General features: G+C 33.5%; 3 protein-coding genes across 3 annotated transcripts; all 3 read right to left on the bottom strand.

The window, feature by feature from the left end:
- Positions 1-3,574: 3,574 nt before the first annotated feature.
- On the bottom strand, positions 3,575-4,153 carry LOC132611591 (transcriptional regulator TAC1-like). Its single transcript, XM_060326001.1, has one exon. The coding sequence runs from the start codon at positions 4,151-4,153 to the stop codon at positions 3,575-3,577; it is 579 nt and encodes a 192-aa protein (XP_060181984.1).
- A 7,163-nt stretch (positions 4,154-11,316) lies between these two features.
- LOC132611590 (uncharacterized) lies at positions 11,317-12,138 on the bottom strand. The gene has a single exon (XM_060326000.1). The coding sequence runs from the start codon at positions 12,136-12,138 to the stop codon at positions 11,317-11,319; it is 822 nt and encodes a 273-aa protein (XP_060181983.1).
- LOC132611589 (uncharacterized) lies at positions 12,138-14,823 on the bottom strand. The gene is made up of 2 exons (XM_060325999.1): positions 14,340-14,823; positions 12,138-13,718 (listed from the first exon to the last, which is right to left on the bottom strand). Exons 1-2 carry the CDS (start codon positions 14,475-14,477, stop codon positions 12,138-12,140), a joined length of 1,719 nt encoding a protein of 572 aa, XP_060181982.1. The 5' UTR covers positions 14,478-14,823.
- Positions 14,824-15,238: the final 415 nt, after the last annotated feature.

Genomic DNA, 15,238 nt, shown 5'->3' with positions numbered 1-15,238 from the left:
ATGTTGGGCCGGAAAAACGGGTCTTGCTTGGCGAGAAAAGTGCGAGAAATCCATGACATGTATAAGGAGTCTTGTTTGGCGAGACAACAACGAGAATGACAAAATTACGAGAAAGACTCCAAAATTAAGCTCCTAATCAGACAACATTTTTCTCAATTTCCAGCAAAATGACCAAAAATAGTACTATTACATTACTCTCCTAAGCAATACGACATATAACTCTGACCATTTCTTTTTACATAGTATATTATAATACTACTAAACAACGACTATAGCAAAAATCAACCAAACAGTTGTAAGAGAACAATCTCTAATACATTTCTGGAAAAGTGAAGGATGATAATAAAGAAAAAGGATCATACTTTACTCTCCATTTGGCGACAATTAATTAAAGCTTCACCATCTAGTTTTTCATGTTGTATATATTAGCAGATTTCCACAACGATACTACGAAATAATTCCAAATAATAATGATGCTTTGATATGCTTGCAAGGACAAAAGCTGGATATATATATAGGATCACTTTGACATATTCTAGAAAAATCCTCTTTTAATTCATTTTAATACAAACTTAATTAGATCACTTCTCCATTTTCCACGTTTTGCAATTTAACTATCATTTCATCGAGATCAAGTGGACGGACTAGGCTGAATTTGAGTGGATTAAAATTGACTGTGTTCATAAATTGGGCAGATTAAAATGGGCGGTTTGTGATGAATTTTAGTGGATTAAGATCGACTGTATTAATAAATGGGGCTAGTCACAGAAGTTATTTGGACTGAAATAGGCTAAGAAAACTCTGCCCACCCAATTCATACTAAGTTTTAATTTCTTTTCTTTTTTTTTTATAATTTTTTAAAGTAGTACCTACAACAATTTTTCTTTTCTTTTATGACTATGTTAGTATAACACATCAAACAAACTAAAATATTCTCAAAAATATTTTGATAATTTTTTCATGGGGATCAATTTGAGCTACACATCAGCCTAAATTTTGAATGGGCTGAACTGAGAGGATCGATATAGGCCAAGTTAATAAATAAACGGATTGTGCAAGTTATGCTTTCGTTGGCTAGTTTTACCACCCCTAGTCAAGATCATATAAAGCGACCTTCTATCCCTACGTATCGGATGTGGAAACTCAACAATGAATATCTAAAGAAGCACTATCCAGAAAAATACATAGTGTAAGAACTACATTCTTAAGGTAAATGTGCATACAAGAAATGCCAATTCCTCCTAGTCAATTAACTTCTATACTTATCTTTCTAGGCAAATGAAGCCAATAACTGATGACCAGTTAGTCTTTATGAAAAGATTTGATCATGTTCAGATAAAAGCAAAGGGCATCAATTTTCGGTCATAACGAAGAGAGTAGGTTTCTTGACCAACACCACACACAAAAACAAAAATAGCACACAAGTAATTCATTTGTACATAGTACTAAGGAAGAAGAATCAAGAAAATCCAAAGTCTCTAGCAGTTATTTACTAGTCCAAGCTAAATAAAGTAACTCAATAAAATTACATAGAAAACAACTAGCTAGTTACAAGAAAATAATTTTCGATGGCTTAGGAAGAAAGTGAAACATCTACTTCCCCCCTAGTTTCTTCCTATGTACATAATTTTTTTTTATTATCTATAAAATTCCCCACGAGACATCAAAATTTGGAAGCTGGGTGGTTTCCAGAAAAAAAAAAGTATCTACTTCCCTATGATGTAAACTATGTTAAAGCTACAGCTTCTTGTTCAGCTCCTATGCAATGCTCTTAGACATTAATATGAGTTTAATTCGTTGTAACAAATATGTTTATCATGCATGCAGTAGGTGAATAAAGAAGGAATCAAATTACTCTATAAATAAAAACTTTGCAAAATTGTGCCATTTTTTCTGTGTAGAAATATCATTGTGATGTCATTGAACTAGTCACTAGTTGATCCTAGTTTTGTTTCCGAGGAATCTTAGTCTCTTAGAGAAAGACGTATATATGGATGAGTTTTGGGAAGATTCTAAGAAACGACCTTGTTAAGTCCTAATTTCCTAAGGTGGACAAAGCTAAAAAAGAGTGAAATCAGCACTCGTGGTACTATATGATTTTGCCAAGGAATTGAAGCTCTCACACACTAGTTAAGTCCAGACAATCCAAAGAAGTTTCTTTTGCTACTTGATTAAGATCAACATGTATAATACTCATTTTAAAAGCTTCAATAAATCAATAAACCATGCCAAAAATGGACACTTATGATCATGTTGTTTTTCTTAGCTCGGGTGCTAAAATATTATCTATAACAAATTCCACAGGATTAATTCCCTTTTGTGTGTGTGTGTGTGAGGTGGGTGTTTTTTTTTTTTTTTTTTTGGGGGGGTGGGTGGGTGGGTGGGTGGGTGGTGGTGGTGGTGCTTATAAGAAGATCAAGTCCTATCCACAATTGATGTGGGAAACTCAACGCTCCCCGCAAGCCTAGGCCTGACAATTGGAGCGTGGATAATATAATACGGGAGCCCAACTTCCGGTAAACGATTGGGCTTGCTATGAAAATGAATTTTGGTTCTAATTAACACAACCAAAAGTCGCCCAATCCTGACAACTGGAGTGTGGACAATATATATGTGGATCCAATATAGGTAATCAAGAATTGAGATGACTCTGACTCTGATACCGTAATAACAATATAAATCTTGATTTTAACTCAACCCCAAAATCTAGCTAACTAATGAGGTGAGAATAACCCAAAAACATATAAGGAGACCAAGTCCCCATCCCCAATGATGTGGGAAACTCAACAGGCTCATCATCATTACTGTCCATATGAGGACATGATCAAAGAAAATGAGTACAAATTAAAGGTTGAACACTCAAACTATTTTCATGTTATATAATTAATTCCATCTCCCTAAAACGAATGGGATATATTTTTACTTCCAAATTCTTAACAAGTGATTCTCCATGGTGATGGATCGTTTGCGTGGCTTAACTTATATAGAAGACTGCTCCATATACCTAAGAAAAGCACTTCGTAAATATGCAAGGTGATGCAAATGGCATAAGCCTAGGAACATTAATGACTCATTGATGATCGATCACTCAATTAATAACTCATTGAGCATCATCATTTATTGGCACGTGAACATCAAATTGGGGAAAATGATAGAAAATTTGTAGACTAGAAAGTAATCATTTTTCTTACTTAATTCTGAAATTAATGACAAGAAAATTAAAAGAACAAAGTGTATATGATCAAACACACAAACGCATTGAGGCACAAATGTTTCTTTAATATCCACATTGCAAGAGAACAACACACAAAGTATAACTAGCAAATAATGGCCATATAGATACACACAAGCAAAAGAATTTTAGTTTGTGTGTACATATAGATACACATTTTACTCACCCATCGGTTCCCTATTTGCCCTTTTGGCTTCTGAGTCTTTCCACACGCCATGCCCAATACTAGTCTTCAAATTCAAACTAACATAAAAGATGTTCCTTGAACTTGATTTCTGTACACCAACAATTTCTCCAAAATACTAAGTATGGAAATGAAAATTGATCACTAACAATGACTAATTAGTGATTATTATAGCCAAGACGAAGCTCCAAATCGAGTTCACTTTCATCCACATCTTTCTTGCCTCCTTCTTGATCTTCTTCATCACCGTCAATAAGTGTGGATCCGATTCTCAGACTAAGGTTAGCATCATAATAATTGTCATGCAGACCGAAATTATTTTGACGTGAATCACCATGGTGATTAACATGTTGGTAGCTAGGGTTTGGAGGTTGGAAGTAAAATTGGGAGTAATTCATTTGTGCCCTAGAAGTTGGAAAATTATGATGTTGCTCACTTGAAGTAGGTGCATGGTACCTCGAATTATCAAAAGCGCCATTAGCTTCTTGGAATTTTCTTGAATAAACAGAAGGAGAAGATTCTTGATGATGAGAATTTTGCTTGGCCTTCAATTTGTCTTTTCTATGAATATTCATGTGACCTCCTAAAGCTTGAGCATTTGTGAAGCCTCTCTTGCAGAAATTACATTCATAGGAACGTCCTATACCGGTATTATCATCGTTGAATTTCTCCGGTTCGCGATCGGTCATGTCTTCGCTTGAGCTGTCCGAATAATTGGTGTTCTTTTCAGATGCCATTGATGATGAAATTAAGCTAGCTAGCAAGTTGCTCTTTTTTCCGTCTTGTTTCTTGAAAATACACTTAATTTGAAAGATTTTTCACTTGGGGTTTGAGAAATTAGGGATTGCAAATCAAAGTGGTTCTTGTAATTCTTTAGTTGAGATCGTTTTATAAGTGGTGGAAAAATCTTAGGGTTGAGCCTTGAGGAGACAATGACAAGGACAATAGAGAAAATTTTGTAGTTGTTAATTAAGGCTATTTTTTTTTTTTTTTAGTTGAAAGTTGAAACTGGTTCCTGTTTTTCTATTCTCGCCGGCTTGCTCTCAATTATTTGTTGATTTAAATTTATCTACCGTTAAAGTGTATTTTGTCACATCATCAGTTGGTAAAAATTTACCATATTCAATATTTATACAAAATTAATGTTCTTTATCATAATTAAGCAATAAATTATATAAAATACATATTATTTAATTATAGTGAGATGAATATGATAAAAGAGTATATGCAAAAGACACACATCATATATATTAGTTTGATTTAAATATCAGAATAAACTTTTATCTCATTTAACATATTGCTTAACTTATTGTCCAAGTTATCAATTTCACTATTTACAAATGAATATTTGTCATTAATTTTTTTAGATGATTTTTAGTATAAGAATTTTAATCGGTCACCGCATAGTAATTAAATTTTGTTTCTATGTCCCACACATCTTTATACGTGTGTGTATAAATCCCCTCACGTGCACCACTGACTAAATCAGTTAAAAGGAAAAAGAAAATTGACATCAGAGTCACTCTACTCTTAGCAAGAGCTATCGAATGGGACGAAAGATAGTTTACAAGTTTAACTTTTCTTACCCCATAATTTTCCTCATTATTATTTTTAAACTTTTTTTTTTTCATTCTCTAAGTTTGAATTAGAATGAAATAAAACTGTCATTAGCTCTCTTCGGATGTAGTAATCTTGGACATAACAATTATAGAAATATTTCTTTTCTGATCTATTCGTCCTTTTCTTTAGGGCTTTCTTCTTTAAGGTAGTGTACCCTAGCCAAGTTGACTAGGTCAATTAAGAGTTTGATGCTTACACTTCTGTGTAGACTAGTGAGACTTTGTGTGCCCCATTTTGAACTTTAAGGAAAACGAAAACTTAGAAGAAATTAAATAAAAAGATGTAACACATAGTTTAAGCACTTAGGATTAAGTCTATGAAAAATGTTGATAATAACATGTCTTGTTGCGCCTCCATTGCTTTGCTGTTGCTTTATATGATTAAAATGGTTAATCGGCCAATGCCGAGTTTAAATTAAGGATTGAAACTATCAAATGTTATTATAGTTATTTGACAATGTCTTAATAACGAAATTAGTGTTAGCAGACGGCAAATTTAGTCTACTGCAGGCAAAAATGCAAACCTTTAGAGATCCAGTTAAGAGTACAAACATTTTAATATTTAGTGGACAAATCGAAGTATAAGAATCGATGAAAGTTACACAAGTGGAGTTTCTAATGCATCTTATTGCATTGACTAGTTGACCTAGCCCTATAGTGTTCTTTTCTTATTCTTAATTTTCTTTTGCTATTGTTTTGAATCGAGTGTGGTGTCTGAGACTCTGAGGTCTGTAATCAAGATTTTGAGAGTTTGAATTTCACACATTAATCAGAGAAAGAATTGGTAAATGCGGAACGAAAAATAATTACTACTAGTTTCATTTTGTATTATTTAAAACTTGTTTCACATCTCACTAAAGTAACTTCCATTTTTCATATTTTACCTGATAGTATTAATGAATTGGCAAGTTACACATTTAGCTGGTCCGCAAAATATGATTATATTTACTAGCCAAATATAAAAAATAATGCACACTATTATATATCAAAAATATGTAGTTCATGTATTGTCTATTAACATATATAAATTATACATTTGGTGTGTGTTATTTTGATGGGCGGTTATTTATGTCAATTTCTCTTAATTAAACACACTTAAAAAACTTCTATCGTAAAATATGGAAGTGAGAGCATTTTTTTGCGTGGATTTCCCTTCAAAGGCGCTAGTCTTTAATTCTTTCCCCTCAAATTGTTGGTTTTTAATTTTTACCCCTCGCTTTAAAAAGTGGCCGAAAATAGCCTACGGTTCTGAGTTCGAAGCCTCACTCAGTCAAAAAAAAAAAAAATCGCAAGACAAGGCTTTCATGAAACCTCTGCCTTAAGGCCTAACATTTGCCCAAAATTAGGCCTATTCAGACAAAAGTTAGGCCTTAAGGCAGATGTTTGTCTTAAGGCCTAATTTTAGCCAAAAGGTGCCTTAGGGCATACATGTTGGGAAAAGTTTGCCTTAAGGCCTAACTTTTGCCCGAATAGGCCTAATTTTGCTACAACACTATGCCTTGTGATTTTTTTTTTAACTGAGTCGAAGTTCGAAACCAGAATTTCAGAGTATTAGAAGAAGGACAAAAATTAAAGACCAGCAATTTGAGGGGAAAAAATTAAAGACCACCCCCGAATAAGGACAGTCGTGCAAATTACCCAAGTGAATGTATAAAGAGGAAGAACCAAGTAGCCCATCTAGCAACAGATGGTATATGGCAGTTTCATTGTAGAAATTTAGGCCCAATATCGGCCCATATTGTTTAAAGCTCAAATGTATTGTTTGAGTTGACAGATTCACCATTAAGTGTTAAATTTGAGCTTTCCAAGTTTTAACAAGTTATTGCAGTCGGAAAGCCCATAGTCTCCTTATAAAATGTGAAAGTTACACATTTTGGCCGTTCCCCGTAAATACAACAACTAGCCATATATACTACTACCAACAATTAAGTAAAAAGTATGTATAATATATGTATATATACATTAATATACAAAAAATATACATTTCCTGGCTATTTCTTAGATGGACAGCTATACAGTGTGAAAATCCATTATAAAATTGCACTTTTTCCGAAATTGATGCTTCTTTTTTTTCACTATATTTGATATAATGAAAAACATTTTTTTGAAATTATATATGGTAATAAACTTTAATATCAAATAGAAAAAAATGAGTTCTCTCACTTTTTGGCGGAACCTTTTTCCTTCACGAACTGCGATAGCAACTCTTAACTTCAAATCACCATTTCAACCAACATTTAGACATTATCACTATCAATCTTTAACAATCAAAACAACAACAACAACATACCAACCCAGTGTAATCGCACAAGTGGGGTCAGGGGAGAGTAGAGTGTACGCAGACCTTATCTCTACCTCGTGGAGGTAGAGAGGCTGTTTCCGAAACATTCTCGACTCAAGTATAATCTTTAACAATCAAAAATTTCACAAAAAAACCACCGGACTTTACTACATCATTATCAATCTTTAATAAATGATTTTTTTTTTCAAAATTACTTTTCACTCCAACCAAATAGAAAATAATTTAAATCATTTTCAAAAATATTTTTCCCCTAGTGGCAACACTTCTCTCTGAGTGGGTGTTCATTTGTTACTGAAAGCAATGCTTTAGTAAGGCTCAATTATTTGCTTGAAGTAAGCAAGATGTTGATCAATTGCTCTACCCTTTTTCATACCTTTTCATTTTCAGTGTCACTATAGTGTATTACAATTCAGCATCGATTTCCCAGCCTTAATATCCCACCTCGTGATGAAAATGAAAGGGAAACCAACACATTAACAAGACAAGAAAAGGAACAAAAGAAAAGGGAAATTATGTATTATTGTTCTTTTTGTTGTATAAGAAAGCGTAAGTAGTAAATAGTTTATATTAACTTTTTTCCCCTTCTAGCCCTAATATTGGATTAAGAATGCATGATTAGATGTGTTATTCCAATAACAGCGAGAAGAGCTCCGTTAATTCAAAAATCAGATAAGTAGGTTGATTTACCTGAAGAGCTATTTTTTATATTTGAGTATTCTTCGTAAGTATATTTGTCCATTTCTGTCCCAAAGATATGCATACATTAATACATACTATATAATGTCTTTCTCTTTTGGTGTTTTTTGGTATGTAGCATGAAATATTTACGGAGTGTGTTTTCCTTGAAATAAGTGACTTTTTTACTTGGGATTTTTTGTCTTACTTAATTAGTTTATGGTTTAGGTACTAAATAAGAAGAAAATATTATTTCAGTACCAGCATTTATGTATAATCCATAGGTTTTGGTGGGCAGGATAGGGAGTGCGGGAGTTGGAAGTTGAGGATGAGACAATCAACATGAAATGTCACCTCCAAAACTTGTTTTCCTAACTATCTACTTCTAAAAGAAAAGTCATTTTGTAATTTGTAAGGAGCTTGTTTATATGACAATTTTGACCAACCCAGCATGAGAAATTGGAAAATATTTTCCTCCGTAACAAACACACCTTTGTCTCTCTGTATTTTTCTTTTTTCTTTCGGTTTCATTTTTAACAATACTAAAAAGAAAAACTAAACAATTTAAAGGCCAGATGGAAAGCAAGTAATTCCAAAAGAGCATTTTTTAAAATGTCTGTTGGAGTGTTTGTTGAGAATAGCAAGTTATAGAGTGAAAAACACATGGTATGATGAAAGAACACATGAGACATGACGTTTGGAGGGTCAGAATAATTCAACTGGTGTACCCTGTTCAGAAATCGTTGTCATGACTATTAAGTCGATATATATCACACTCACAAATTTGAATGTGCTTTTTTGCATTCAATTTGCTTGAACTCATCATTCATCACTTCGATTGATTAGGCAAGGCTTCTTTTTCTTTGACCATCACTTGTTTTTCTTGAGTTGGCGGGTTGGGCTGAACTATAGTAAGCTAAAATGAGATGAATTAATAAATAGGAGTGTCATTTGACGGGTCATTTGCACTTTTGTCCCTATTTGTGCTGGTCTTTAATTTTTGTCCTTCAAAATCGAACTTATGCCTAGAGAGACATAAGTTACGCAACATAATATGCACAAGTTAAGTCCGCGCCTTTAAAAAACTTATGCCCTACTAGGCATAAATTCGATTTTGAAGGCAAAAATTAAAGACCAGTCCATTTGAAGGTCAAACCATGCAATTACTTGTCAATTGACCCGTTAAAAAGTTATTTGGGCTCTCATAATAGGACTCCCTCAATTCTTATTAAGTTTTAATTTCTTTATTTGTTCTTTAATAACTTTGTAAGTACCTAATAAAACTTTTTTTTTCTATATTTTGACTATATATAACATATCAAATAAAATAATGTCTTTATAAAAAAAATAATCACAAGATGTATATTTGTCAGGTTGCCCGCCTAAACCGGAAGTGGTTATAGATGCTATAAGAAAACTTCATAAGAAAATATCTTGTGAATTTAGATATATAAAACAAAAATGCTCCTTAATCTCTGTCTTATAACTACATTTTAATCAAAAGAAGAACGAAAACATACATTTGAAGACCTTCTTTGTGTTATTATGTTTGTCCTATTTTGTGTGACTAATCTTTTTCCAGTACATTAAAAATTAATTAAACTTGACCATCGTGTTAGTAACAGCCCATCTTTATTTCATGAGACGAGCTGAAATGCGCTCATAACTAAAGGTCATGAGGGCCACTTTCCATCCATAAATCTTGTTTTTATTTTGCCATTGCTTGGCCTATATATAGCATCTTTTGCTATTTTGGGCGAAATTTATATTTTTATGTTTGTTGTCCTTTGCGCTCCATAGTTTGGAAAATTGATGGTAATGTGTTAGGCTTATTTTTAGGCCGAATTTGGTAATTTTCTTAGTTACAGTTGATAATACTTTAGATCTAGGATTGACATATAATCAGTTTTTGTCAACAATTTCTTCCTGTTATTGAATAGTAGTATCTATTTGACAGCTTCCGTCAAGATTAGTATTGCAATCCTCTCATAATTTTGTACTCAATTAAATACCTTCACATGAAATTGGGACGGATCGATGAAGTATTTTATCTCCTGAAATCCTCACAAATGAAAAGAAAAAATAGATCGTTCACAAATGAAAGTATAGTCAGCACTCAGCATAGGATTTACAGTGCTGCCATTGAATAAGGGTCGGTAGGTCCTATACATTAAATTATGCTAGTACATAAATAAGAGAATGAAAAATGCTGAGATAGGGAAGCAGTACATGGAACGACCGTGATAACGAGGTTAAGGTCTGAAATCAGCAAGTATGCAAGTGCCCCCTTTGTACCAATTAAGGAAAGTTACTGTGCTTCTTTTACTTCCTTGTAATGCTTTGAAACTGACCAAACAGCTCCCTCCCCTATTTTAGGAAATGTCATCATGCCCTTTGACACCCCAGAGGTTGTCGGGAACATGCAAACTATCAGATTTTGGGAAAAAGTGTCTAATGACCAACTCTAAATCATTGACAATATCTCTACCACCCCACCCCCGCGCCACGCCCCACCCCACCATATATACGTGTAAGTTTTATTTTATTCAATCAATGTAAAGATTGTAATATAAGGTGTAAACTTATTTTACTTTATCTGTGAAATTTTATCAATAGCAGATTAGTTACTAACAGTGGCGGAGGCAGGATTTCAGTTCAGGGATTCAAAAAATAAAATAAGCACGCTTGTGTTGGCAAATGAGCGGGTCGGATCAGGAATAACTTAAATACATAAAGTATGCTTAACGAAGCACATAGCAATGGAAAGTCAAAAAGCAACTAACTTGCATGAGAGAACCTTAATAGTCCAATAATATATAAAATTTGGAATATAAGTAATACCTTGCAGACTTTTATCTAAATCACGCAGTAAGGCATACTTCCTCCGTAAATGGTTCGGAAGAGCTTCTATATCTGAGACAGTGTCATCAATGTAGCAAATTGTTAGAAATCAAAGTAGAACTACACATAGGAACTAATTCCTATATAATAAATCAAGCATCACTCTTGCACAGACAATACTAAAAGTGCTCGAAGGCCAAAGCAAGAATAGTGTTGTCAAAGGCCTGCTTGAGGCGTACATAAACCTCGAAGTTGGGTGAAGGCACCTCCGCTCATGATGAAGAAAAATATCACAATAAAATCCCACAATATAGGTAATAAACTAAGCAAAAGCTAATAAAGTAAGAAGTTTCCATTAAGAAAGGCAACTTGAAGATGCCATATTACAAAAGTAAAAGCTTGGGAGCTTTTGAAGCAAAAACAAAGAAACTAAGTTAGACTACACAAGCAAGACCATGGAGTTCTACAATTGTACTCTACGAGGTTTCATATCTTGAAATGTCTTAATAATAGCATCATTAGAAACATTATCAAATACATCTTTTTCTAGATAAGGCACCAAACAATCGCTAAAAAAATCATCACTCATTTGACTCCGCAAGTCATTCTTGATAAACTTCATTGTTGAAAAAGCTCTTTCAACGGATGCAGTGGCAACCGGCAGAAGCAAAGCAAGTTTCACTAAGCGGAATACAAGAGGATAATTTGAATGCTTCTTTGTCTGAACTAATTTTTTTGAAAGATCACAAAGCCCTTTTAGATTGTAGAACCTTTCATCAACATCACGAACATCAATAATGTAACTTGCAAGTTGATTCTCAAGAGAACCCATATTGAATTCATTAAAGTCATCAGGATATAATTTAGCCATTTTCATTATTTTCCTGATATCAAAACTTGAAAACAAGTCAATTGGATTCAAACAAGAAATTCCATGAAGCAAATCAGTCGTCGCTTCGCCAAAACGATCTTTAAGTTCTTGAAGTTGCCAATCAATAATATTGCAAAATACCTCAACACGATAATGATGAGAGACTTTATTGTCACCAAGTCTCCTTCGTGATCTTAAAGAGCTAACATATGGCTTCTCAAAGTTAGGTACCAAAATTTCATGCTTGATACAAAACAAAGACACCCTAGCAATAAGAGAATCCCATTCTTCATCCCTATATGCTTGCAACCTTATTTTTGCTACTTCAACAAGTAACATGGCATTTGCCAAATCTTGCTCCTTTTTTTGTAAGCATTTATTAAGCTCATTTGTGATTGCTAAAACGTCACTCATCAAATGCAACATGAACGCAACCTCATATGTTCGACAAGCTTCAAGATATCCCATGCCTTGGCTCTTTCATCCAATAATCGTGCATCAAGAACAAGTGATTCAAGAACATTAAGAATAGAGCCAAACATAAGAATAAAATTGTTGAAAGATTTAAAATGAGATCCCCAACGCATATCACAAGCTCTTGAAAGACCAAGTTCTTGATTCAAGCCACTACCGGTTGTAAGCTCACCCAAATCTAGTGCCTCTTGAATTCTTTCTTTTTGAGAATCTCGAAATTCATCCATACGCTTAAAAGAAGATCCCAATACATTCAAAATATTTGAAACCAACACTACAGGTTTTCCCACTTCAATACATTTTTTCGAGACCGCAACAAGAGTTAGTTGAAGTTGATGAGCAAAACAATGAATGGAATGGGCTGATCTACTTTCTTGCCTAATCAACATTTTAAGGCCATTGATCTCACCTTGCATATTGCTTGCCCCATCGTAACATTGTCCACGTACATATGATAGACTTAAGGAATGTTGAGCAAGTAAATTAACAATTGCCCTCTTTAGAGATAAAACACTAGTATCTTGAACATGAACAATGTCAAGAAGCCGCTCCATCACAAATCCATTTCTATCAATATATCGTAAGACAATAGCCATTTGCTCCTTGCGTGACACATCAAAAGACTCATCAACTAGTAAAGAAAAGTAGTCACCATTTAATTCCTCAAGAATAGCTTTAATTGTTTCTGTCTTACAAGCACTCACAATATCTTTTTGAATCATTGGAGAAGTCATTTGATCATTTTGAGGAGCATGTTCCAGTACATAATCACGAATATTATCACACCTTTTCGCATACCATGAGAGAATTTGAAGAAAATTACCCCTACTAAGTGATGATTTAGATTCATCATGACCTCGAAATGCCAATCCTTGAGTTATAAGAAGTCTTACTACATCAACGGAAGCACTTAAGCGGACCAAATACGCATGCTTAAATTGACTAAATTGCATCTCAAGTGCAAAATGAATAGACTGTTGTACCCGCAATAAATCATGACATTTCTTTTTTGACTGGTTATGTGGGCTGTTCGGTAGACCAATATGTTTTCTAAGATTCTTTTTTTTCTGCCAACTCTTAAACCCAACAGTTGAAAATATTTCACCCCCACCTTGATTGGTGTTGTAGCCTTTAAATAGATAACAATACAAACAATAGACTGCATCTTTACTAACACTATACTCCAACCAATCATGATATACATCATCAAACCATTCAGAATTAAAACGGTGCATTGATCCAGAAATATTCGTTTGAGGATACTCATGCTGAAGCAATCGAGGTTGACAAGGACCATTAATAAGGTATGCTCTTCTAATAACATCACGATGATTTGGATGATAGTCCAAGATTGGGGTTCTTTCACCCGGATCATAATTTAAAGTACTCAAATCAAATACCTGAGAAGAAGGTAATGGTACTTCTGAATGGTTGGCATTTGCTTCCTGGTTAGGTTGACTAGAAGAAGCTACACTTGATTTCGGTACTTTCGTAAAATAGTTCTTCACTGAACGTTGAGACTGAATCGTAAAAAATAAGAATTTTGTTAGAACTTAAAAGAAATAAACAATTATGTAGACAATTTTACTCATTTAGTTCCTTCTTCCTAGAATAAATTGTTCTTCCTAAAATAAGTAATTTAAACACAACAAGACATTTTCAACTATCATATCTCCAAATACAAAAAATATGAGACAGTCTTTAAGTTATCCAAATACAAATAGATCCGCCCCAAATTGGTTTAAGTTATAAAAAAAAATATTTGAAGTTAAGAGAAGGCATTTGTAAGTTAATTTATGTCCTAATTTGTCTTTTTGCTGCGATTAGTGAGAACACTGAGATATATTCATTTATATTAAAATTACAACTGAAAAATTGCATCTGAAAGTTGACTATCATATCTCCAAGATTCCATGGGTATAATCTAAAAAGCAAGAGAGAAAATTTTGCAATTGACCAATTCTCAGTCACTCTGGGCAAATTTGAAGCAATCGAGCTAAAATTTATAGCAAATATACAAAATAACAACAACAACAACAACATACCCAATTACCCAGTATTTTATTCTCGCAATAAAGCATATATATAGAATTTTAGAAAAGATAAAAAAAAATGGAGAAAGGAGGGATCTAAGAACTTACCGAAGAAGCCATGAACGGAGACCAGAGAGCAGTGGCGGAGGCAAACAAATCAGCAAAAAAAACTGAGCAAAAAAAAAAAAAAAGAAAGAAAGGTGTTAGGTGAGGTGACTTTGACGGAAGAGAAGAGAAAGAAAACATTTGGTTTGTTGATTTGAATCCAATTAGATTTGTCCCCTACAAAACTAGGTCGTTTTGTCCATTTATTTTAATTAAATATAACGTTACTAAACTACGTCGTTTTGTCTAATGAACAGCTGAAATAAAATGTTCAGGAAAATATTGCAAGTGGGGCTGCTGGGGTTCGAACCCGCGTGTAACGGGCAACTCTGAACCGCCTGCGCCACTGAGCTGCGCCTTTCGTTTGTTTTGAGGGGGTTCAATATTAAATATATACACATAAAATAAAAATTTGGCCTTATATAAATAGTGTAATTTTTCGACTGAGGGGGTTCGGATGAACACCCTGGGATATACATAGATCCGCCCCTGGTTACTAAGGAGTCGTTTTCTACGGGATAACTAATCTCATCATTTTAGTCTAAACGTTATTTCAGGATTAGCTAATACTCCAAATCAAACATGAGATAAAGTTAATTTCAAATTTTATCCATAAATTATTATTCTTATCCCATTATCTGACAACCCCTAAGTATTTTATTTGTTTCTTCAATTTGTTAGACATAGTTTCATTCGCCGTGTAATTTAAGAAAGAAGTGAAGATTTTTGAATAATATGATCTCAATTCTCAAATACGTGATCATTTTTGTGCGGTTATACGACTTCTAAAGTTTATAATATTAAACATGTCATAATATTTGTGTGTTTATAAAAATTTCTCACTTAGGAAAATATAAAATTGTTTTTTTTTAAAACTGATTAATAAGGAAATAGTATCACAC

Source organism: Lycium barbarum, chromosome 9 (genome assembly GCF_019175385.1).
Source record: "Lycium barbarum isolate Lr01 chromosome 9, ASM1917538v2, whole genome shotgun sequence".
NCBI lineage: Eukaryota > Viridiplantae > Streptophyta > Magnoliopsida > Solanales > Solanaceae > Lycium > Lycium barbarum.
Note: the sequence above shows the minus strand (reverse complement) of the source record. Positions and strands in the feature narration are given on the sequence as shown.

What these genes read in the sequence shown, in the direction of transcription:
- LOC132611591 (XM_060326001.1), bottom strand. Translation starts at nt 4,153, where the DNA reads ATGGCATCTGAAAAGAACACCAATTATTCGGACAGCTCAAGCGAAGAC.
- LOC132611590 (XM_060326000.1), bottom strand. Translation starts at nt 12,138, where the DNA reads ATGAGTGACGTTTTAGCAATCACAAATGAGCTTAATAAATGCTTACAA.
- LOC132611589 (XM_060325999.1), bottom strand. Translation starts at nt 14,477, where the DNA reads ATGTTTTCTTTCTCTTCTCTTCCGTCAAAGTCACCTCACCTAACACCT. An exon ending in CTCCGTTCATGGCTTCTTCG is followed by an intron (nt 13,719 to 14,339) that starts GTAAGTTCTTAG and finishes TTTACGATTCAG; the next exon opens with TCTCAACGTTCAGTGAAGAA.